Source organism: Leguminivora glycinivorella, chromosome Z, assembly GCF_023078275.1.
Source record: "Leguminivora glycinivorella isolate SPB_JAAS2020 chromosome Z, LegGlyc_1.1, whole genome shotgun sequence".
Classification (NCBI taxonomy): Eukaryota; Metazoa; Arthropoda; class Insecta; order Lepidoptera; family Tortricidae; genus Leguminivora; species Leguminivora glycinivorella.
The window spans coordinates 52,186,574-52,212,676 of NC_062998.1; the positions used below are offsets into that span (position 1 = coordinate 52,186,574).

Consider the following 26,103-nt stretch of genomic DNA (forward strand, 5'->3'; position numbering starts at 1 on the left):
TGATAATCTAATTGACGGACTAATTAGTTTTTTCGTTTCGCCTATTGTCAGAATGGAATAACAAATGTCATGTTGGTATAACCTCCGCTACAAATGTTGATCAGTATAAGGAGAATAGCCATCGATCTAAACTAAGTTTAAATCGATGAGAATAGCCTACAGTTCAATTCTTCGCCTTTGTTACAGGCCCCACTCTGTATAGTAATTTAAGCCGCTTGACTCGCCAAAATTCATATATATTATGGGATTCTTATGAATTTTGTTTATTTATTAAATTATTATTCAGGGTTTTTGGTATTTTTAATAACGTTTGAACTAAACGAGTGTCAAAATAATGTGTGTTTTCCTGCCGCTCTCGATTTAGTACCGTTCGGAATGTGATCAAAACTTAGGAAGTAATTATTTACCTACTAATTTAGTGCTTTGTTACGACAAAAATATTACAAAATAATTCATCAACCTGTTAGTGTCAAGGACCTAAAATACTTTATTTTAATGACTGTATCTATTCAGTCATCACTTATTCGTGTAGATAGTCTAAAGTCACTCGACACCAACTTTACAATAAAACATTTGATTAAGGTTCTTTAGGCCACATTGAATCCATATAAACAATATCTTTAAATATCACTTTTAATGTGGAATTCTGTTACAAAAATGTGCATTTATGCCACACTATGGCCAAGAAGGGGAAAATAGTTTGTACGGTCAAAGAATTGAATTTTATACCAAAGTTGTACTTGTTATAGCGACAATTATTGTGAAAGTCGCTAGACCTTATGCCTAAATTGTTACAGAACAAGGTACAAAATGGATGCCAAATTAAATTCTATGATAGTGAATATATGATTAACTTCAGAGGAATATAAACCAGAATACGACAATGACTATTACTATATTTTAGAAGGTTTTAGGACAGATTTATTTAATGGCCACGTGCAGCTATAAAACGAAAGAAGACTGCACAGTAGATTATATATTCGAGAAACACATTTATGTCTATAAGTTTATTTAAATACTGATACCATCTACAAACAGTTACGATTACATTATATTGATTAAAACGGACATATTGTTGAATGAAATATAGCAAGATAGTGAACATCAAAACTCACTTGGTCTTTATTCAGTTGAGTCTTAGTTCGTTTTGGATAACAGTTAATATTCACGTTAAACGCGTTAACAGTTAAAAACTATTTGCACATGCAAAATTTAGTATATTTGTATAGCGTTTTGAATATTTTGTAAGAATAAGATTTTAATTAGTAATCATTTTAAATGATAATTTATTTACCAAGAAAAGGTAGCTATTCTTTTTCTTGGTAGCTTTTCATTTTATCATTTACTGTGACCTGTGACTTCCATCCTAGGCAAAGCCTGTATCGCGGAAGTCCGGTTACTTAAGACAGTTTAATCGAATTGGGGCGGCGGCTCAGCGAGAGAGGCCATGACCCTCGTTCCGGGTCTTTTCTGATGCAAAGGCTGTCTATCGCAATTCAGCGTGGGAACGCATCGAGTGTGATGGGCACCTTTGCATCTGAGAGGGCTCGGAACGAGTTTTGTGAATAGAATTTAGTTTTATAGTCATGTTAGTTTTAATAGAGTAGTATTATATTAATTAGTATTTTTAAGTTAGTTTTACATGTACCGATGACTTTTGAATAAATGCTTTTTCTTTAGTTCGATTGACTGATTGATAAGTTGTTAAGCGAATCTTTAGATAAATCCCGATTGATTGTTTACCACGTCTGTTTGTTATGTTTTGTAAAATACTAATTAAATAATTCAAAACGCTACTTAAAATACTGTTGCATGAACAATAAAAATAGAATTTGCATTGATGCATCATAATACTGTAGGTTAATGACGGATTGGCACAAGTTACTTTTCTATAATTACAAATATAGGTCGAAAAATACATTTTAAATACTTTTAAATAAAAAGGATTGGTCTCGAGGGACCGAAATATCTTTTTAATCACAATTTGTTTATGTAAATAGGAAAAATCTGTATAAATAGAAACGTGCGTTACACGAGTACATGTAGAGAATTAAACTTGAACTTCTACATCGAACAAGGATTTTTGGTACAAACGATTCCTGTTTAATCATTTTATTTAACAATTTTATATTTAAACGTTTTAAACCAAGAGCTAGTCTGACCTTACTGCAAACTTTAGTAAAGTACTAAACAAAAACCTGCTTGAATCGCTCTTGAGGTCCACAAGAACATTGTGACTACACGCACTATTCTTTAAACGTTATGTGCGTAAAAAATTAAATTTTCCAAAATTACTTCTCACATATACTCATGTCTGCACTTTAGACAAAACTAATTTATACCTATTATGTTAAAATCAAGCGTAAATTGGCGTAAACAATGGATCACCTTAAACTTTTGTCAATAAGTTTTCAATATTGACATGTTAGTTAACGTCACAACTTTTGCAACAGGCTACCCTTAGTTACGCTAGTATTACTAACAATAGCATAATTTATAATCAGAATACTGGCTAAACCTTAAATAACTTAGATAATTTCGTTTTAATAGAACATCACAGTTAAATGATAAGAGGACGGGTTCGACGAATGGGAATTGTCCAAGTTATGATTTTAACGTGCATTCTAGTAAAACTAATTCATAAAGAATCTTTTCAAATGTTTTCAGATCAAGCAAATGTGCCGATCGTCACCTCTTTTGATAAAGACAGCTTTGGAGCCGAAGGTATCCATCATTTGCTTGATCAGCTATTTATCAACAATTATGGTGTGTCGGCCATGTGTCGGCACACTGAGAGAAATTTGCACTGTGAATTTAACAAGTTCGACTTGTTGCGGGTTTATCCGTTTGAAAGAAAAACATTTTAGTAAGCAGAATAAATCAGAATATTGATGATACAAGTCGAATTTGTTCGAACAAGGTGAAACTTATTCAAAGATATTTGATTGAATCAGCCAAACATGTGTTTAAAACAATATGTGTTGCTTTTATAAAATCGACTTCGATCGAATCGATTCAAATATAATTATTGTTTATTGAATTGACGAATAACTTGTAGAATGTACTAGTTACACTTGACAAAATATAACCTTGTTGTTTGAACCAAAGAGCACGTAGGCGCTGTTTTAACAGCTTGTTGAACGAACATGAAAACTGGTTGCTTTTTCTCTCAGTGCAGAGTTCGAAAATGGTGAGCTAAGTATTTGCCTATGCCTATGAAGTAAGACATGTCAAATTAGAAGATAAAGAGCTCATCTTGTCCAACGTCTGGTAACCGATATTAGCAAATTTACTAGAAATGTAACATTCGTCTCACCCAGTCCTTTTAAGAAGCGTCCGTTTAAATCGGTAAGTACCATTAATCAACTACTTTACAACATCGTTAATTCATGCATATACTAAATTTGTTAATTCCTAAATAATTTAGAATACAAATTGATATTTACAAGTTTAATAATAAAAAGTAGTTAGAACCGAGCGTTTGAACAGAACTGAGGGTTTTCAGTTATTTCGATAGGGATGGCATGTGTTTTTTTTGTTATCAATTATAGAAATACTAAACCTATATTACAAATTTTGTAAAAAAATTATATAGCAAGAAGCTGTAGGCGAATCTGTACGGTTTTATTTCTTTTTGATTAAACTGTTGGACCCTATATATTTGGTCGTTTGGGAATTTATTACATTTATTATTTTAATTATTCGTGTTAGTAAATTTTTGTAAAGTATTTTAACAATTGCCAGACAAATAAATACCCACATTCTCAATGCTCGATAAATATATAAAAGTAAACCCTGTTTGTTGGTAACACTTACCGATAATTTCATTCTAGAAGATTTTATATACAGTTTACATCTACTTTATTATATTTATTTTCAATGTAGTAGCTGCCAAATTGACCAGTGTTACCAACTAAAGCTTAGTTAGCTTAGTTGCATAGCAGAATATAACAGAAACCTAGAAACAGCTTATTATTTAACCACTAAGATTTAGTAGTGTGCTTCATGTAAGACTATTTCGTGCGAACACATAGTTTACTCGTACTTGGGTATCATAAATAATAAATCGTATACAATTCAATATCTTGGCTTAACCACTATGCTATTTGGCTACATTTTGGTTTAAAAAAAAAATACCCGTAGGAAAACTATTTAGCTGAGCCGGCGTTATCACGGCCGGAATTGATTGACAAAAAACTTCAATTTCGTATAAAAAAATTCAACAGTTTAGTCATAAACTTCTTTATGCCGTTTTGACTCCGACTCGAACCTTTTAAAAAGTAGGTAGGTAGCTATAATTTGTTGCGTTGCGTTTTAATTAGTTAAAAAATCTTAAAAATATGTAAACGTAATGTAGGGTTGCTTATTTGATTAGATTAATAATTTAAAATTATACTCTAAAAAGGTAGGTTCTCTCATATTATACGCGGAGCGCAACATTGAATACACTTTACATACAGTCTAAGGTGAAAAAATGTACAGATATTTATGAACTCGACTGTACATCCTGTGTTCAAATTTGTCGACTATAACATCTGTTTCTTGCACATTACAGTTCATATTGTGCTTAATTCGGTTTGTCAACAAAACGTCAAATTGTTCTAGATGTTCGAGTGTCTGTCTTAGTTCTAGAGGTACATAATCTAATATCGTTTTACGTAATCTTGTGCCCGTTACCAGTTTTATTACATTAGTTATCATACTTCTGCCTGATGTGAAGTGACATTACAACGTTATAAAACAAATTGATTTTAACCCTTTTAAAATTGAATTAGGTACGTTTTAGAATATTACGACAGAGTATTTGGATCGTTCCTTTCATGAAAACGCCTTCTGATATGTAGATGTCATTGTCATGGTATTAAAGGTTCGACGTTCGATATGACGGATCTCCGCGACATTGTGAATTACACGATCTAAAGAAACGCACAAAGAATACCAAATAACACTTGAGAACTTAATGTGCAGCGTGCCTATATTTGTAACGTACGGTGTTGTCAAATACCTACTATCTCATATTATACAACGTTGACAATTGTCATGTGGCACAGCCACTTACGCATTGAGTTATGAATGAGGAGCACCTTTTTTCTAGTCTAGCGGCGCCTGTGCAAGTGTGTAGGCATTTCACTATCATTCATATGTGAGAGAGAGAGAGAGAAAAAATATCTTCTCTCGGTCTCACGTACGAAATTCTTTATCTGTGCAATGGACTAATAAGGTGGCGACATCTGTCATAATCTTTGAGTGTGCCTCCTAATTGACCCAGTAACAGACTCTAAAAAATATTGTTATCACTCCTGACAATGACTTCAGAAAAGTTACGCAACTCAAAAGTGTCAGTTGTCTTGTCATGTTGGTATAACAGCGTAGAAATAGAAATTTGAAATTTAGAACTTCTTAATCTCAAAAATTTAGAAAATCGTAAAGTATGTGACCTCAATCTCAAAGGATGAATAAAGGCGTTTTTCACTGTTAATTAAAAAAAAAAAAAACAAATTTATAGATTTACATGCAGTGAGTGACAAGATGACAACTTTTACGCCGTGGCTTGCGTGGGCGACGGTCGCGCGATGGTCGCGCGATGGTCGCGCGATGGTCGCGCGACGGCGATGCGACGCATACGAAATCAAACCTTATCGATATGGAAGTATGAGACGCGACGGCGTTACAGTTTACAACTGAAACCTCCTAAGAGAATATTCAATACATTTTCCTCGTATAATTATGAAAGACTTACCAACACAACTTACTGACAGTGTACTTCCAAAGTAATTAATAATATCAGTAAACAAACTTAAACTAAGGAACAATTACTTTTAAGTATTTCAGTTCTTACGTATTTAAAGTTGAGATTATCGCGAACCGTCCCAAACTTATATTAATACAGATAACTCAACAACTGTATGGGTTGTAGCCAAAATTTACATTATTATTAATTTTATATAAAGCGTTGACTTACATAATTAAGCTCGATACATTTAATTGAATCGTTGGAAAAGTTTAGGGTTTGTACACGAACTTACATCCATACTAATATTATAAATGGGAAACTGTGTGTGTCTGTTTGTTTGTCCGTCTTTCAAGGCAAAACGGAGCAACGAATTGACGTGATTTTTTTAACAGAGATAGTTGAAGGGATGGAAAGTGATTTAAGCTACTTTTTGTCTCTTTCTAACCCCCCCAAAGCCTCGGGGGGTGGAAGTTTCCAAGGAGCATTCTGCAATTTTCGAATTTAACACGAGCGAAGCCGCGGGCAATAGTAATGTATAAACTTACATAGTGTGTAATAGAAAACCGATTTTTTTTTTATGAGAAATATGTTATGCCAAAAACGTTTCGGGCAATGAAAGGTACGCGAAATAGAGGAAAACCGTTATTATATCGCGATTGTTGCGTTGTGTGTTGTGTTGTGTATTCTTATTGATTTTTAAATATTTGAATATGTCTTACGAAAGTTTATTTAACGTCTATAGAGGGAAATCCCGCCCCTGCCTGCCTGAGATACAGGATCTCCCTAGTTCAGGCATGGACATGTTGAAGCCTATTTTGTATTAATATAGTTTATGGCCTGTTTATAACTGCTATTTTTGGTACATGAATAAATGTTTTTTTTAAACCGTTCCAGATAATTGTGAGTAATAAACTTTTTTTTGCGTATCATCAAGATTCAAATCCGTGCTCAGACCCTAAACCTTAGTATAAACAGACACTTGGTTACATGTGATTATTTTGTAAATGGCTACCTCTACTACATCAATAAAAATGCGTAAAACATCGCGATTCTATCTAACTTAGTCCCTTTAGTTCAACATAGCATTGCCTGGTGTCAAATGTAAAGTTAGTATAGAATAATTGCAATTACAAATAATTCCATTACATCATTTTTGAAATAAAATTTAAACTATTTTGACATGTCACTTCTAAAAATTTGTAACTTTGGAAAGTATTGGTAACGTTCGTATACTTCTTATAACGAAGGTATAACTCAGTTACAGACATTGACATGTCTGACTAAAGAAACTCAGCGCCCTCAGTACGGTTACCACAAGTTGGAACTTGACATTAATATTACAACTGCGTGAAGTCGATCACAGTCGATCTCGCTCTGAAAATAGAGGAATAAGTAGGGGGAGAGTTGTAATTCCACACATCAGTAAATGCGAGTTATTTGTAGTGACATCTAGAGACAATCACGCGTCAATCACGCGTCTATAGCGTAAATTATCAGTAGGTACCACTACTCGATACTAGGTGTCAACAGTGTCGCGTCTGCCAAAAATTTAACATTAGAACAGTATACAACTTATATTACAAGCAGAAGGAATTGAAAACAGAATACTGATTACACTATTGTAATTATTAGCTAAAAATTGGTGAGTATTAGACTCTTCGTTCGTCACGACATCTATTGACAAGTAGCAGTACTGATAATTTACGCTATTTGACGCGTGATTGTCGCTAGATGTCACTACAAATAACCCGCATTTACTGATGTATGGAGTTACAACTCTTACCTTATTCCTCTATGTATCAAATGTCAGACAGTCAAATGACAGTCCGTATATAAATGTCAAATTTTAACACGTGGCACATCTACTTCCATTAAGTTAACTTACATGTATCATGTGTTTGTGTCCCACAGTTTCGTTCACCATACGTTGCCTCATATTTACAGTCAACTTACATATTAATAACTTTACTCCTATAGCTCACGTCGAATTGACAATAATTTTATGTACAAGTTTATTTGGTCACCACTTTTTTCTGCCAGGATGATTAACCTTTTTAACACCAAAAACACGAAATGGCGGCACGATTAGTCGCCATTGACGACTATGGCATATACTGTGGGTATTTTAGTATAACAAGCCTGAGTTCACAATTCCTTTGGCAATAAAATAAACATGTACACCTCGCTACGTTCACAACCTATCCACAATTTTCTATCAAATTGCCACCCTTACTCGCTCCATTTGCCATAACCAGAGATCGGATTTTTGTACGTCATCTCATACTAAAAGTCATTAAAATGACGTAAGTGACTAAGAATGTCGCAAATCCGTCCGATCTCTGGCCATAACAGATGAATACTATGCTCATTTGAATACATCAAAATGTCAACATCCGCAACTGTTTCGCAGAATTCTGACAAACTAGATAGTTCTGTATAACTATTTGGCGCATATTTCACCACTCTGACAATTCGCAAATGACACAGACAATATTTAAGTATGGCCAATTGTCATTGTCAAGTGACAATTGTCAAAGTGGTATAACAGGCAGATGCCAGAACACATTATTTACACTTCTGGGCTGTCTATTAGTTTTCAGTATCTTTCAGGATGGCAATTTTAATATCAGAATCGATATTTGTCTGAGTCTATAGCGCGCAAATATTCACCCCTTTCAAGAAAGTAAAATTGCGCGAAGATTCTAGTATCATTTTATGAATAAAATATGGTCATATAGGTAAAGTCATATCAATGTTTGTAAAATCCGTGTATTGATGACAGGTAAGCGGTAGTTCGGGAAAAATAATTTGTACGGAACAATTTGTATGACAAATTATACAAATTATTTTTAGTCCACTATTTGTAGCGCGCCTAAACCTCATAAGACATGTTTGCCTCATTTCATCAAGTGTCAAGTCAATGGTGTGAACATTAGTTGCCAGCTTTAGTCCTTAATAAAGATCGTTTAATTATACACATGTAAGCTCGGTAGGGTTAAGAAATACTTACTAATATTATGAACAAAGCGCCCCATTTGATCCACAAAACGATTAGGCAGACATCTACCAAAAGTTTTAGTCGTATAGAATCAAAATGGCAATCTTTGCTCCGAAAATTCATTTACAACACCTTTTGCAGACTCTCCCACCACAACCAGGTTTATAAATGAGTTCTCGTTGGTAAATATTAAAGTAAGTAAAAGTAACAGTATACAGTAAGTAACTTATATAAATAATTTGTTCCTCGCCCTATATCAGCCCTCGCATTGGCTCAGACCGATAATAGCTTAGGATAAATTCGCAATATCATATCCATATGAGAATGTAGAAGATGAATAAAATACCCAAATTAAAACATCATTTTTAACAGGCCTTATCCCGTAGCCGAATGGCATTTCTGCGACACCAAACGCCGCAGAAATACAATCTATCTCTATGTGGCGTTTGGCGTCGCAGAAATGCCTCCGCAGGGTTAGCACATGATTGCCGCGAGAGAATGTCGCCGCGAGATAGATCACACATCTTCTAATTGTATTAATGACATAAGGACGGGTAGTCTATCTCGCGGCGACATACTCTCGCGGCAATCATGTGCTAACCGTGCAGCGCTTCTATATTTCTAATTATGATCTCTGAATTCTCATGTCTACAGCCACAGTTTTCGAGTAAAGACAAGTTACATTAAAAGAGTACAAAGTAAATTCTGGTCAAATATCTTTAAAAAGACTAAAAGCTAGCGTGTTCAGAAGTCAAATCCAATGTGTCTATAGCTCCGCATCGGAGTGACCAAACAAAGCTCACTTCTTAGTTGTCTACCGATCGTGTCTTCATACGCATATCTCTACGCCTAGTATACATAACTTCGTTTTGTAAACATTGAAATCATCGCTAAGATTTCAGTGCAAGTTCCACAAATTTTACCAAGTAGTTTTGCCAAACTTGCACTAATAAGCAGGCGATCATTTCAGCTTATAAAAACCAAAGCCATTTACGTATGCTAAGCGCAAGCATTGGGTTCTCATCCTTGCGGCGCACCGATTCTAAGGCTGGCAGAGTTCCAGCCTCTTTGTGTAATTTCAAAGTTTATTCCTAGTGTGTCTGGGCCACAGTAAGTATGACATTATCAGCTGTAGCCGGACTATCCGGGCTGGGCGTATCGTTCGGCAGTGGGCTGACGACCATCGGGTTCTCGATGATGTTGACCCTTGGCTTGCGGCGCACGAAGTCAGCGAGGCTGGCGGAGCGCCGCGGCTGAATCAGGGCTTCAATGTCGCCGCTGCTGTGGGACGTGGGGAGGCGGACGTCCGTTGAGTGAGCCCTGAAGAGGAATTTTTAAGTTAGATGGTTAATACATTTTTTTGCAAAAATTTCATTTTTGGCACAAGCTTTTATCGCCGACTGTACCTTTCTTTCAATAATCATCTACTGCTCTCCGAGACGTTTTTAAAAACCCTTTACTTGATGAGGTTACGACGTTTCATAACAGAGTTCCTATAACCACCTTTCTGCTCATCATCAGCTCCATGATACCATAATATTGCATTGTCACGTGATTTACATACATAGGTGTGCCAAATTTCAGCTTAATCGGAAACCGGGAAGTGGGTCAAATTTAGCTTCTACGTTTTGACCCCTAACTAACATACTAACAAGGCAAGTAGAATAAAAGCTTATAACTTATAATAAACAGGTCGACGACTGGACTGGCCTAGGGCATAGTGATCCTGCCTGCTATGCCGCGGTCTTGGATACGAATCCCGACGGCGGCGGTGGATTGGAACGACCTAGGCTTGTATAAGTAGACATTATTCCCCTAAATTCTAAACGTTCACTAAATTAATCAAGCCGATAAAGTTCGTTTGTCCCTTTCCGACGTATTAGTGTGATAGAAAGGGACAAACTAACTTTATCGGCTTGATAACTTTAGTGAACGTTTATGAATAAGGGGGTTTAAATCTGTCTCACCTAGCCTGCAGGACGGAGAGAAGGACGGGTAGCGTCGGGCATTCAGCCAGTGACGCTGGCCGCTCCAGTCTCTTCCTCACGCGGGCTCGCACGGCGCCGGCGAGAGACTCTCGCGACGCCGCTAGACGAGGGCTCTGTGTGGTGGCTGAGTCGTTCTCTGTTGGAATAAATGAGAGTCTTGTGGGTTAGAGGATACAGAATTTACATTGTTGAATAAATGTTGACGCTTCAAAAACTATGATTGACAAGTGAGTGAGGTAAAAGGCTTTAAGACCTAACCCTTCTGTCAAAATGGTCTTCCATAAATTTTTAGCTCTGTAGGTCAGAGGGATTCAATTGGTGTTCCAGAAGGTCGCAAGTCCGTTTCGTTTAGAGGTGTTTGTGCTCCTATTTTTTCCATTAATTAAGAAAAGACTTACTTACCAGTTGGGATGGAGGCGCGTGGCGAAACCTATAAGAATATTGCTCATAGAAACTTTAAGCCAAACTGAAGCTGTGCGGAGGCGGAATTACCCGAAGACCGCTGCCCAAAATATTGGTTTAATAGTTACCAGTAGAGATAGTGGTTCTCAACTTCTAATATAGCGTCTCCAAAGGCCTGTGGGCAGGCGCTGACAGTGCTCGTAGAAACGGTGAGTCGACTGAAGCCGAGCGGAGCCGGAATTTCCCGAAAGCCACTGCCCAAGGAAGTATTGGTTTATTTACCAGTAGGGATGGATGCTCGTGGAGACACATCTTCGCGATGCTCTTCCGATAACGTCTCCAAGGGCTTGTGGTCCGCCGGCGATGGTCGCACCTCCAACTCGTGGGACGTCGACGGAGTTGGGTTCTGTGGAAATTATTTGGGATAGTATAAATGTGACTGAAAACAATTAATAGTAGTTCAGTGTATTTTCATGTGATTACTTTTTCGACAGTTAGATTTTATTCTAAAAAGTTTACGGGTGATAGAAATGTATGGAAGAGGATGACATGCTGCGGCGATCCCAAGTGACTGGGATAAGGGCAAGAAAATTATGATTACTGATCGACATCTTGTGTTTCCCAGACAATGATTACTACCTACTGCCGTGTGAGTTGCATGTAGCCACCAATGCCAAATACAATATTGTATGGCCTAACTATTTTTACACCAGGACATCCATGGTACCTAGCCATCATGCCAATCGTTTTCGCTCTGCAGCGATAGCGTAGTTTTGTATAATCAGAATCACTTTCCTATATTAGTGCAACAGCGGTTCGATCGTTACGGAGCGCAAAGGATTGCAAAGATTGTGAACCCAGGATTGTAAACAAAATATACAAATAGATATCACAGTTTATAATATAAGATTGAAAGAACTGAAAAGAGTACGAATGGAATCTAACGAAAAAGGTTATTTACAAAGGACAACCAATTTATTAAGATATTTACGATACAATTTACATTAGTATCTGCGAGTTCTCCGACACTGTCTCGACCTCTTGATTTGGTCATTGAAAATGAAAAACATCTTCGTAAACATGAATGGCCGCCTTCTGCGTCTGTAGCGTTTAACTTTTTCCGGTACGGGCAAAGTAGGCGGTTCGTATTTCACCTTAGTCTTCTTACTCGGTATACCCAACAGTTTCTTCTGCAAACTATCATGACTATCTTGAGTACCCTTCTCCGCATTTTGGCTCTTGACGCTGCTCTGTAAATTAGCTATTTGTTTAAGTATCTCTGCATTCTGTTTCTCGATTCGTTCGTTCATCGTTTTCAGTTCTAGTATGGTGTGCGTCAGCTTCGGTAGTTGAAACTTGTTTACGACCTCAAATTTCTCGGCTATTTTGTGTATTGCCTGCCATAGCGAGGGCTCAGGACCGCTACATACGTAGTCGCCTTTGCAACTTGAATTATCGCTGTTTGGATCCATTTCTAGCTTAGTTTTTTCACATCTTTTGACATACTTGGACTTTAGATGATTCGGTCTTCGTTTTTGATCCATTATAGTTTCTATTTCATCAGTTTTGTCCAACCGCATGTGATACAAAGAGATTTAGGTAACAAATTGATTGGTCTTATTCAAAAGACAATAATCATTTTTTTGCAAACACAATAGTGTTGAATTTATTACGATTAATTTTTATTTGATAGGAAAACTAAATGTCGTATTCTATCTTAGACATTACGATTCAAACTGGAAATCTGTCAGTGTCAGAATGTCAAGTTTTCTGCCAGATGAACAAAAACGTACTATAGAGGTTAATAAGAAGTAGACAAAAAAGGCTGGACTAAAATATTGTTGCTCTTGATTCAACGTGTAGTATATAATAATATTTTGGAAATAAATAGTAGCAGGAGGTATCTACCGATTTCGTCGTAGATTAGACGCCAACTTTGTAGATGTACCTACACTACGCAATTAACAGCGTCACATATTTAATTATGTTTTTCATATATATTCGCCTCCATGAACATAAGCAACACTATAGAAGGCACTTGTGTCGCTTAACTTCAAACCTGGGTAAATCCATTCTGCTTTAAGGTTGAATATATAAAAAAATATAATAAATGGATTTACCCAGTTTTGAAATTAAGCGACGCACTTAAGCTTTATCAAGTCTTGAGAACCAGATAAAAACGCTTTACTACTTTTGATGAAATACGTGGCTAGGTAGTATTCCAGGCTGCATAGCAGTTAAAGCCTGACCAGGCCCCGTAGACGAATGGCATTTCTGCGACGCGAAACGCCACCGAAACGCCGCAGAAATGTAGTCTGGCTCTGTCGCGCCAATACGCAAAGATAGCTACGAAAGAGATATTATTGTGAGCGTTTCGTGAGCGTTTGTGCATACGGCTACGCACACAGAAATATGACTACGCTCCATGTTGCGGAATTTTATTAGACTATTTTCTTCGTACTATACTAAACTATCAGCGCACACATCAGAATAACAGCGCTCTCTTGACAATAGAATATTTCGGATATAATAAGGCTAAACAACAAGTAACCAATACTCTGAATGGTCTCCCAAACGCTCTCGAGGGAGTAAGTGTCACCAATCACCATTTTGCCCTTGCCATAGACATCAACCGTGGCCCTGCACCGCAGTTTCTAATTCCTATAACTATACCGCTGACACTTGTTAAACATAGACATGTATGTATATACAACAAAGCAATCAACGGGCATTTTCAGAATTTGGGACCCTCCAATTAGCGTAAGTTGTTAACAAAAATTAACTCACTGTCAGTTTTGTGACGATAATAAAGCATGAAATTTCAATAAGAATATTGTTTCTGTGTTAGTTACATAAACTTTAAGTGATAATCTACATTCAGAATGTGAAAAAAGTAAATTTTTAGACATATTTCATGCTTAATTGCCGTCACAAAACTGGCAGCGAGTTAATTTTTGTTAACGACTTAGACTTATCCGGGCTATCCGGCCCTTAATCATAAACGTACTCTAAACGTACTCCAAGCCGATAAAGTTCGTTTGTCCTTTTCTATCACGCCAATACGTTGGAAAGAGACAAACGAACTTTATCGGCTTGATAACTATAGAGTACGTTTATGAATAAGGGTGAAACGCTGATTGGGCGACCCAAATTCTGAAAATACCCCAACACTAAGATACTCACGTTGTAAATATCCGCGATGCCGTTCGGAATGGTCTCCCCAACGCCCTCTAGGAAGTAAGTCACCATGTTGCCCTTCCCCTTGACATCGACCGTGCCCCGGCACCGCAGCCTGTACCCTCGCGACGCCAGGATGTCATACACCTCCTCAGTCACCTGTGGGAGACGGGCTTCAGACGGGCAAGAGTGTGACACCCGGGAAAACGTTAGCGACTTCACGAATATTAGACCTGATTTAGACGGCGTGTAAACTCGCATGCGATTCTAGTTACATTGCGGGCTGTTGAGTGTGCATACAATTTTGCACAGCCATCAAATACCGCGTAATAAAACTCGTATGCGAGTTCTCGTGCCGTCTAAATGGGGCCTTATTCTATGGCACGGTTCTTGATCATCATAGCATTATCGGTGTGAAATGCACGCCTTTCGAAATACCAAATTCTTGCTGTAAAGTTAATCTAAACTAAAATCACAAGAGTAGGTAATAAAAAAGTGAGAAGAGTGAAGATCCCATAGAAGTAGATATTTAAATGATTTGTCTCATTATATCGAAAGTTGGTTCATTAGAGCTGACGCTAGAATTATAATATAGCTTTAGTGAATCAACCTACGATATTAACGATAAAGTCAGAACACTTTATAGCCTCCGCCACACATGAGCGTTTTGGGAGAGTGGCGTGAGCGGGGCGTACCTCCAGCGCCGCGCCCCGCTCACGCCACACTTTCAAAATGCTCATGTGCGGCGGAGGCTTAAGTTCTCGCGTTTTGTACACATATGTAAAGTTACTAACAGGCCGAATGGTCAGAAAAAAGGTAAAATAATGATATTTAATCGCATTGGAACTGTTAGTTACTTTAAATATGATAAATTAATTATCTAAATACCATTTTGGAAGGGATTTTAGTACATTATTCAGAAATCAGTTAATTCAAGAATTTGGTCATTTCACCGAGCGTTAATTACTTGTAACATAATTAATGTACAACCCAGGCCTTCGCCCACCAGAGAACTCGCCGAGCACATATTATACACGGAGTTTCATCGCTTAAGAACAGAACTACACCGTACCTAAACCAAGTTGGGAACAATTACATTACAAACCCTCCGAGCAACTTTGTTCAAGTTTGTTGTGTACGCCTGTTTTTAAGTGATTTTGGCTCCGCATTAAACAACAGAGAACAATGAAATTTTAACCTAGTTTATTGTGGTACCACAACCGCAAAGCTTTTATGTCTAAATATTTAATGTCGCAGTGCAAATCAAAACTAGACTTAACAATGAAATATTATTTCTGCTTGCTTCTTGGAACTGAAGTCGTACGAATACAGTCACAGACAAAAAGAAGTGATGATTTCTGTATTCTGTACCCTGTCGCTTTTAATCGTTTGACAATCGAAAACATCAAGTGATAATAAGTATTTATGCCCGTGACTGTACAAGGCGAGGCAGTTCATTGAAAGTACATAAACAACATTTGCGTGATACATATTATCACTCTTATTTAATCTATTTGTAGTATTAGGCTGGTTTTAGTGTCACGTGGACCGACCGCGCGGAGCGATGTATTGAGTTCCTGACCCCTTAGCATAACTTGCCTTGTCGCGCGCGAGTCCATATATCTCGCTACTTCAAGTATGGACTTGCGCGCGACAAGGCAAGTTCTGCTAGAGGGGCTGAGAGCGTTTTAGATGAAAGTGGACGGGTCTGCGGGAAAAACAGCAACTTCATACAAAAGTCGTGCGGATCGCTCTGCGCGGTTTGTCCGCGTGACATTAAAAGCCTTACAATTCCTAGCAAGAAGTATAATAATGTTCAAGTAAAATAATAATGTTCAAGTGAAACTTGTCAACAAAACTGAGAATCGAAATTCAGTGGCAGTACCGCTCTATTCGTACGGCTCTTAAGTATAACATAACAAAAGATACATTTCTCCTCTTCCTTCTGTTACCCGTCCCGAAAGCGAACCTGGATATGGTCCAAGAGTCCCGTTGAGTCCATCCGGGACGCGACATTGACGGCGTTCCCCCAGATATCATACTGCGGCTTCCTGGCTCCAATCACCCCTGCCACCACCGGCCCGATGTTGATGCCTGCACAGAATACCTTAGTCATGCCAGCAAATAGCAAACAATCGCAAAAATGACGGGGTGTTATAAGTTTGACGTGTGTGTCTGTCTGTCTGTGGCATCGTAGCTCCTGAACGGATGAACTGATTTGGATTTAGTTTTTATTGTTTGAAAGGCTGAGTTAGTCGGGAGTGTTGCACTGTACTGTTAGGGCATTTCACCGGCATGGTCAAGAAGAATATTTATTTATACTTATGTACATCTAGAGTAAACCTGTGAATCTCGTATAATTAATTATTAAAATGTATAAAGAATGAAGACGAAAATAATAAAGTTGCGAACATAAATAAGTAGCAACCCATATAACCATAATCGGTCGCCGTTCCTACGCAAATCCTCCAATTTTGTGTACACACAGGTCTTCGGGTCTCAATGCTTAGTCGCAGTACGGTCGACGTTTAGTCGCGGCGACCCAAATGGGGACGATTGGTAACAGGCACAAATGGTCACAGAAGTGACAGAAGTGTGCACTACGCGTGCACACATTGTTACCGTTTGGCGACTACTTTCCCAAAATCATTCGTTCATTTCATTCTTTTCAAATGGCGACTGTCAGAGACGTCAAAGTAAATAAGAAATAAAATCATTTGACATTAAAATGTTATGGCGTAAGAATTTGTTAAAGATAAATATTGTTTGCATTTGTAATATAATGTGGGCTAATTACCATGGCCAATTAAATTGCTCGAGTGATTTCATAAAATAAGTCTAAATTTATCAACGCGCCATCAATTTACCTCAGTTTAACCAGTAATAATATTATTGACTACTCGGTGTTTGCGTGTTATGTATATTGATTGGTGAAGTGTTAGTGCTCCGTTGTTAAAATATGGATTAAGACGGTAATATTCCATGTAAAAAACAGTCGCTAAACGGTCACCAAACGGTCGACAAACGGTCGCAAAATGGTCGCAGCGTACACGCGTGACCGAAAGCAGTGAATATTTATTATATTTTCAAAATGGCTTCTTGTATTAATTTTTTCCAGGTATCCTCAAACTTTATAAACAATTAAATATGCCGTCGTACTCAGTTGCCCTCACTAAAGAAGATTAAAAAAAAATTGTAACGTGCGTACCGAGCTGCTGGGTTGTAAAGGATCGGGGATCATATTATTATGGTCTTCTATAGAGCAACTAGTATTTTGCGGCATTTCACAATTGACACTTGTTGAAGTAGTCGTCATTAATATTACTATCAACATTAATTTCAGCGATCTGTACTTCTTTTGTCAAGATTTTTGTATAGATAAGTGTCTACAAATTTGTAATGTTAAAGAGACATAAATAAAACGTAGTAGAGTAAATAATGTGTTTTTTTTGTAACCCAAACAAAATACTTGTAGATACGAGTGCGGAAAAGAGGAAAATCGATACGAGTAGCGATAAATTAATACACGAACGAAGGGAGTGTTTTAAATCGACACGAGTTGTGAATGTCCTTTTCGCACGTGTATCGTACGACGATTTTCAGTACCTAAATCTAAGCTAAGAGTTTCGACCAGACAAGAAATGAATCATTGCTTGATTTGCTCGCACTACTGCGTTAAAAAAAGCAGCATCTGTACTGAAAAAAACTATCATTGCGCAACAGAAATTCTATTAATATCACAGTAAATACTCTATTTCATTTGATTCCTACTTTTATTGTGTAAAGCAACACTACACTTCATTTTTATCAATAAGAATTAAAAATTATATATTTAATACATTAAGTAACTATAAAGTGCTTATCTATTTGTATTATCATTCTGCACTTTTCTTAACTTTCCCACATTTCTATAAAATGTCGAAGAGTGCTTAAATGGTCGTCGTCGTTTATTATTATTTAATTCGCTCATATTTAAATGATTCAAAGCAACCAGTCCACAACTTCACAAGACAGTGTGAGAAACCTTCGTATTTCAGATTGTCATTTGCGGATACAGTGGTTTAGGAGCAGTTCGGTAATCAGACCTACACATGTGTGTACAAATTCTGTCAATGTCACTGTCAGAAACCGTTCTGACAGTGACAATGACAGCCACAAATTCGTCCACATGTTACCGTTATGTGTGCAAACGTCGACTAATAAAGTGTCGTTAAAAGTCATTCTGACAGTGACATTGACAGCCACAAATTCGTACACATTTTGTTACCGTAACGAGTGCACACGACGACTACATTTTGTTATTGTATTAATACGGTCGCATTGTTTGCACGACGTTACCACGCGTTATGTCACATTTGACAGTTAGTTACTGATTTGAAGATTTTGCGACTGAAATGGTTGATGGGAAACCTTCTATTCTTGACAAATAAAATAGCGTACGTCAGAGTTTTGTTCGCCGAAATGATTCACATTTTGACCAAGACATTCGTATTACAAAAGTTAAAACTTTCGGAGAACTGGCACCGAAGTCAAACATCAAAGTTTTGAAACTTGAGTTCAACAGCTATTGCAACATTAAGTGAATTGTAAATCCGTACAAAATGTGGTTTAATTTCATATTCAAGCATTTTACGTAAATAAGTAATTTTTGCGAAGACTACAGGCAAAACTCATGAAGTTTATAAACAGAATAATTTTACATCCAAGATTTCTTAGTAATCTTTTAAACGATAAGACTAAACTATTGCGAATACGTAAAGCCCAATTACAATTAGTACATAAGCCGAATAATGAAACGTATTGAAAATCTGCCAACTTATCTCTGATCCGTGTCTTGCGTGTCTTGCGACCGTCGCCGTCGCGTCTCATACTTCCATATCGATAAGGTTTGATTTCGTATGCGTCGCATCGCCGTCGCGCGACCATCGCGCGACCGTCGCCCACGCAAGCCACGGCGTTAGGGCTAGTGGAGTGATGATAAGCTGTCTCACGAAGCTGTGCTCTTTGACGTACAGGAGCAGCCCTAGTAGCTGAGCTTATTAGTAACTTACCACATATGGTAGCCTAACCGCTCCCCATGTGGAAACTTGGCTCGTATAGACTTATCGGAGCCATCGTTGTCACATGGCGGCAGCTGTCAGCCCTAGTGAAGTATGTGAGCTGTCTCACCGATCCTGATGCGGAAGCTGTTGAAGCTGTGCTCGTTGACGTACTGGAGCTGCTCGCGCAGGCGCAGAGCGTAGTCCGCCATCGCTGTCACGTGGCGGTAGCCGCGGAGGTCGCGGGTGGTTGCTGTTAGGCCTGGTAGAGAAATATAAATACTGATTTATTAACTTAATCTGTTTTATGTTACGCAAAAATTAGTTATAATTTCCTGTGTTACAGAACCTAGGAGGAAAATAATAAGTGGCAAAGAGCTTTGGAATGGTTTTTTATTGGTGCCTGATCGTAAACTGATATAACGAATATATCTGTAGGCTTACATGATTGCCGCGAGAGTATGCCGCCGCGAGATAGATCACATGTCTTCTTCTAACTGTATCAATGACATAAGGACGGATAGTCTATCTCGCGGCGACACATTCTCGCGGCAATCCTGTGCTAAACCTGCTGAATGGAAAAAATAGGTATCCCTAAGTATGTAATTATTATCTTAGAATAGAATAAAAACCATGATTAACCCGAAGATTATCTACCATGCCACACCGATGATTAATTGGAATTGGATTTTCTGCTTAGTTTTCTACTTCACCACGACATCATCTTCGGAGAACATGCACTCACTGCACTGACATCCTTTGAGACGTCTTATAGATCTCTTTATTGATGATTGTATATGTTCATGTTGAATACGTGGCGGTTGTACTCTTAATTTTCTCGACTGCCTAATGATTACCACTGGTGGTGGAGTCCAGTATCCCACTTAAGCTGTTCCTCTTTGCCCTATCCACGACATCATCCTAGGATAATTTGCATTCTCGGACATCCTTCAGATCCCCTTATTCTTATTGAAGACAGTCTTACCTGAAGCCGTAACCGAATGGAATTTCAGCGACGCGAAACGAAAACGAAACACCGCGAAAGGTATAGTCTGGCTCTGTCGCGCCAATACACAAGAGTGATAGAGATAGATATCTACGACCGTTTCGTTTCGTGAGCGTTTCGTGACCGTTTGTGCCATTCGGTTACATAATACCCGGAAGCCTTTCAACTTCTGTCTATCCTCACCATTGTCCTAAGGTAACTTGCACTGATTGCCAAAAATCGCAAAAAACACATTAAAAATCCTTCCATCTCGTGCTCACCGAAGACAGTCTCACCTGAAGCCGCCATGTACGTGGCGCCGGTGCTCTTAATCTTCTCGATGTACTTGAACTGCTCCTCGGCCAGGATCTCGTCGAAGTCGGCGATGATCTCGTTCAGCAGCCGGAGGCACTCCACGCCCTCGTTGTTGCCCTCAAGCTCCACGTAGAACTCGGAGAAGTTGGGGATGGACGCGAACATTACGCAGACGGATTCGCACTGCTCGTGGTACAGCTCCTGGAGGGAAAGATGGAATTTTTAAATCTAGTTTTCAAAGAAAACTTGGCACGTGGCACTACGAAGGCATTTGCCGTAAATATTATAAAATTGAGAGGACAATGCATTCTTTGCTTTTGTCCAGAGATAAGATCAGTTTTGTTAAGTGTTATTAGCACAAATGAGTAGCTAATTAGCTATACTCAAGATGTGTCCATGTTTAGCAGTAACACAATGGTTTACTGCGACATAACGCATATTGCTTGGTCAGCGACAACTCAAACATGTACATAATATAGACATACCTTTATGCAATAAATGAAGTTCATTATGTTCATGCTTTACCTACTACTCGTGTCTATCATTTGACCTCATTCCGTGACGCTGCACGTCGACATCAGTCATAACATATCTTGTTATTACATGGCGACCCTGCCAGGACCCTACGCACTTGTTATTACATTTTGCTATTTATCTCTCAATTGTTCTAGTATCTTCAAACAATAAAGAGGTTGATAGACAATCTAATGACCGAAGATATCCACGATGACACAGATAACTTTTCTAGCGCTAGTAGCGAAATACGAAAATGTTGCTTAAAATCTCGCTCGAGATATTTTCTCCGCAGCGTCAGCGTTTTTTAACGACCGTTGGCAGATTTTATTTCATCGAATAAGTAACCAAAGTTTCCCATTGAATATCCAAAGACACGATTGTTAGTAGCTTTAAGTGGCGACTGGCTGACTGGACTTTACAAGTAAGTTCGACTCACATCGATGTTCTTGTCGCTGCAGAGGAAGTGTTGCGCGACGTGCTCGGGCAGGATGTTGGCGAGCAGCTTGCGGTTGTACGCTTCCAGGTGTTCCATGTCTTCCTTCTCATCTGCAATGGGCAACCGTGTTAGTAAGGTGTAAAGCATTTCCAATGACTGATGTTTCGACATAGGGCCAGTTGCATCAACCACATTTGACATTGACAGACACTTCATCGTCAAGCAGCATACGTCTATGGAATTTCCCATACAATAAAATTTAATGAACGTTTTAACGGTGACAGACGGTTTGATGTAACCGGCCTTTAGAGTTGAAACGTGACTAAACTAAATCAAGAACGTCCCTGAGAAATAAAAACTTTCTTGACGCTAAGTCTCAGTCTAGACTAGGGGGGATCAAAATTGAGAAAAACCAGAGGTCTGTAGCTTCCAGAAGTCTAGTCGGTGGATGCTCTTCATTTGCTGGGCGTGGACCGTGCACCATCAACGCAACATTCTCGCCAACTGCTGTTTCAGAGGCCCACGCCTCGGCTGCTCACTCCTAGAGGAAACTTCAGTCCAGAGGATAGCATAAGCCATACAAACCAGTGGCTTGCAGTTTCCAGATGAAGTCCAGCCGGTAGGTGCTCTCAGTCTGCTGCGCGTGCAGCATGAGGGCGATGGCGGCGCCGATGGCGACCACCACGCTCGTCCACTGCCCGGTCGGCGAGACGCATTGCCAGCTGTGGAAAACACGTAAGGTACAGCGGGGAAAATCTTGACTGGGGGGCAAATGTAACTGGTCCATTTTTTCCATATTTTACAATGTTTGCATTATTAAACAGAGTGTCCACCCACAGAGTGTACACCAGTGAGTGTACAGGGTGCCCGGTAATTAATGGACAACCTTTTAACCACCAAGAGGGGCACCTTATTATACTGGTCCAGAAAATCGACTTTAAGGTTTAGTAAAAGTCGCCTAGTTTTCGAGATTTTCACACTTTTTAAAATATTAATGGATATTAATAATTACCGGGCACCCGGTATGTTAGGCGTGTTCAGTGGATACATGTAGAACTCAACATCATAGTGTAATAATGGAAAAAATGGATTAGTTACAATAGCTCCCCAGTCAAGATTTGCCCCACTTTATCTTAATCATTTATTTTATGGCACAATCATTTATTTTTCGTGTTGATCTGGGAAATGAAATGCCGAAATTATGATTAAATTTGTAGACATCTTATTGCACGGTAGGTAAGGCGATATAAAGTCATATTTGATCAGAAATAATTGTGTTAATCTACTTGTCCCTTGTAAAACTCCTCCCACCTCACGTTGTAAAGGGCGCTCTATAGAGGCACCTGAGCAGCAGCTGAGGGACAGTTCCAGCAGTGTTATGATGACATAATAGGCTCCTGTAGCCAGATTTGATGAGGACCTAGTGAGGAACATCGCCAGGAGGGCCACCTCCAGATAGTGCTGGCTACTTACACTTCAGCTGGTAGTACAGTCAGCTGCAGTGAAAAGTAGACCCCTTGCATACAAATTTGTATAATAACTGTACTTACACAAAGGTGGGCGCGACAGCTCCAGCAGTGACATAGGCGCCCGTGGACAGCAGAAGCAGGAGAGTCTTCACTGAGGTGATGTGGACCTGGTGACTTCACCTGGAGAGTCAGCTGCAGGAGCTACTTACACAACATCAGCTGGGCGCGACAGCTCCAGCAGTGTCATGGTGACATAGGCGCCCGTGGCCAGCAGTAGCAGGAGAGTCTTCACTGAGCTGATGAGGACCTGGTGCGCCGCGCACAGGAACATCGCCAGGAGCGTGAGCTGCAGGTAGTGCTGGAAAGTATTCGGGATTTTAGTACTGGTCTTTATTCTGCGGTTTATAAGGAAGAATTCAGCTTTAGAGTCATGGTTACATGGTGAAATTTGCCTTATACGTAAGTATATTATTCCGCGTAGACAATCGCATACAATTAGATTCAAGATTCAATAGTTTATTCATGGTAAACACATAAAAATCTTCAAGAAAAGAGCGTACACCCATCTTAAAGGCCGGCAACGCACCTCCAACACCTCTGGTGTTTCGGGTGTCCATGGGCGACGGTGATCGCTTACCATCAGGCGACCTGTCTGCTCGTTTACCTCCTATCCCATAAAAAAAAAAAATTACCTACATAAATATTACATAAATTTTACAATTAATATTTTAAAAAGAGTATGACGGGTTTACCACGAAATGGTCCCGCCTCAGCATAGATGCTGACCCAGGGGTCAGCGCTGATCTTCCGGCGAGACCACTTTGTGGGCCACGAACGCAGCTGTACGGCCTGCCCCTCCGAAACATCTGAACGCGGCCACAACTACGAGGCGGTATTCAGCGCCATCTGGACTGCGGGTAGGTATCGGCAATTAGTCAAAGTCTAAACCCATACCCAAAATTGTAATCTCCATGACGCTTTGGCTCTGGTCCCAAATCGAATTGGGAACCACCTTTGAACATTTTGAAGACGGTTGATGCAATTTGTCAAGTGACCCCTTTTTTAACCGACTTCAAAAAAAGGAGGAGGGGCCAGCCTGCGTATGGTTGGGTGGGGCAAACAGGAAATAGCAAGGCGACGAACAGGTTTGGTACCGAGTTACCGACTACAAAAATAATATATTTGTTTATAATTTGGATGTTTAGATTATTGCAATCCGATAAGAAATCTGAATCCAAAGGTTCATTATTTTTTGCTTTTTAGTTTCTCCGTGGTTTGTAACGCGCTTATTTTTGAAGGCGGTTTTTTTATTACAAAACTTTTATTTAAGTTTTCTTATACCAACAAAATTTTATGTAACACAGGTACAGCGGGGCAAATCTCGACTGGAGCTAAATGTAACTGGCCCATTTTTTTCTATGTTTAATGTTTGCATTATTAAATAGAGTGTCCACCGGTTATATATGGTAGGCGTGTTCAGTGGATGCATGTAGAACTCAACATCATAGTGTAAAAAACGGATTAGTTACAATTGCCCCCCCCCCCCCAGTCGAGATTTGCCCCGCTGTACCTTAGTCTAAAACATAAATTGCGATGCGAACGGCTTTAGTCTTAGAACACAATAATTCCATACTTTTTTCTAGTAAGTTGATTGACTGACTGTAGTTCTCGTTTGTGTTATTCAAATGTGATGAAAAAGCGCTCGTGCGAACGAGCCCTTAACGCTTTATACTGTAGTGAGTTGATGTTTTCATACCGCAGAACACATTCAAACGCAAATTGAACTAAAATACCGTTTAGGGATGCGACCGCAGCTCTATTTTGCTCTGTTCAATAGACGAGAGGAAATTAAATCATCTGTAAATAGGAATATTGCATTTATTAGAATGACTACAGAAGTCTGACTATACATATACACCGTGTTTTTTTTTAAAGCTCGGCCACACATGCGCGTTTTGATAGCGTAGGCGGAGCGGTAGCGGAGCGTCAGCGGAGCGCAACGATAGCGGTGCGCCGGACGAACGCTGGCGTTGCGCCCAGCGGACGCCGGCGGGAACTAACGAGCGCGGATTGCGAGCGGAATGCGGAGCACCGCTATCATTGCGCTCCGTTAACGCTACGCTATCAAAACGCTTTATGTGTGGCGGAGGCTTTAATGTTAATAGTGTACTGTAGTCAGTTGATGTTTTCAGACCGCAAAACACTTTACAAGCCGCGCACAGCGAACTGAACTGAACTGCCGTTTAACGGAGCGACCGCAGCTCTATAATGCACTGCTCCCACCAGTAGCGAGTACCTAAGCGATGAGCTATCGGCGATAGAAACAACAGAAGATAGTCATCCCCGTGTAAAAACCGTGCTTTTTAGGATTCCGTAGTCAACTAGGAACCCTTATAGTTTCGCCATGTCTGTCTGTCCGTCCGTCCGCGGATAATCTCAGTAACCGTTAGCACTAGAAAGCTGAAATTTGGTACCAATATGTATATCAATCACGCCAACAAAGTGAAAAAATAAAAAATGGAAAAAAATGTTTTATTAGGGTACCCCCCCTACATGTAAAGTGGGGGCTGATATTTTTTTTCATTTCGATCCCAACGTGTGATATATTGTTGAATAGGTATTTAAAAATGAATAAAGGTTTACTGAGATCGTTTTTTAATAATATTAATATTTTCGGAAATAATCGCTCCTAAAGGAAAAAAAAGTGCGTCCCCCCCCTCTAACTTTTGAACCATAAGTTTAAAAAATATGAAAAAATCACAAAAGTAGAACTTTATAAAGAATTTTTAGGAAAATTGTTTTGAACTTGATAGGTTCAGTAGTTTTTGAGAAAAATACGGAAAACTACGGAGCCCTACACTGAGCGTGGCCCGACACGCTCTTGGCCGGTTTTTTTGTTTTCCGTTAAATTCGACACGTAGCTAGGTTCATTATCAGGAACCACCCTGTAAATCACTTTTAGTTAAATTCGTAAAAAAAAATAATTCATCATTTTCATACATAATAAATGAATAAATTTATTAGTGTGAGAGACCCTTAAGAAT

At 38.9% G+C, this 26,103-nt stretch overlaps 1 protein-coding gene across 1 annotated transcript in view; it reads right to left on the reverse strand.

Moving 5' to 3' along the window:
* Positions 1-9,327: 9,327 nt before the first annotated feature.
* The window catches only part of LOC125240517 (adenylate cyclase type 6-like), a 406,177-nt gene continuing 389,401 nt past the window's right edge, over positions 9,328-26,103 (reverse strand). Inside the window, exons 21-30 of the mRNA XM_048148409.1 lie at positions 23,269-23,417; positions 22,176-22,312; positions 21,591-21,700; positions 20,620-20,839; positions 19,469-19,600; positions 16,269-16,393; positions 14,306-14,458; positions 11,405-11,528; positions 10,700-10,856; positions 9,328-10,052 (exon numbers count right to left, since the gene is read on the reverse strand). Coding sequence (XP_048004366.1) covers positions 9,824-10,052; positions 10,700-10,856; positions 11,405-11,528; positions 14,306-14,458; positions 16,269-16,393; positions 19,469-19,600; positions 20,620-20,839; positions 21,591-21,700; positions 22,176-22,312; positions 23,269-23,417 — 1,536 coding nt within the window. The 3' untranslated portion in view covers positions 9,328-9,823. The remainder of the gene's footprint in view (positions 10,053-10,699; positions 10,857-11,404; positions 11,529-14,305; positions 14,459-16,268; positions 16,394-19,468; positions 19,601-20,619; positions 20,840-21,590; positions 21,701-22,175; positions 22,313-23,268; positions 23,418-26,103) is intronic.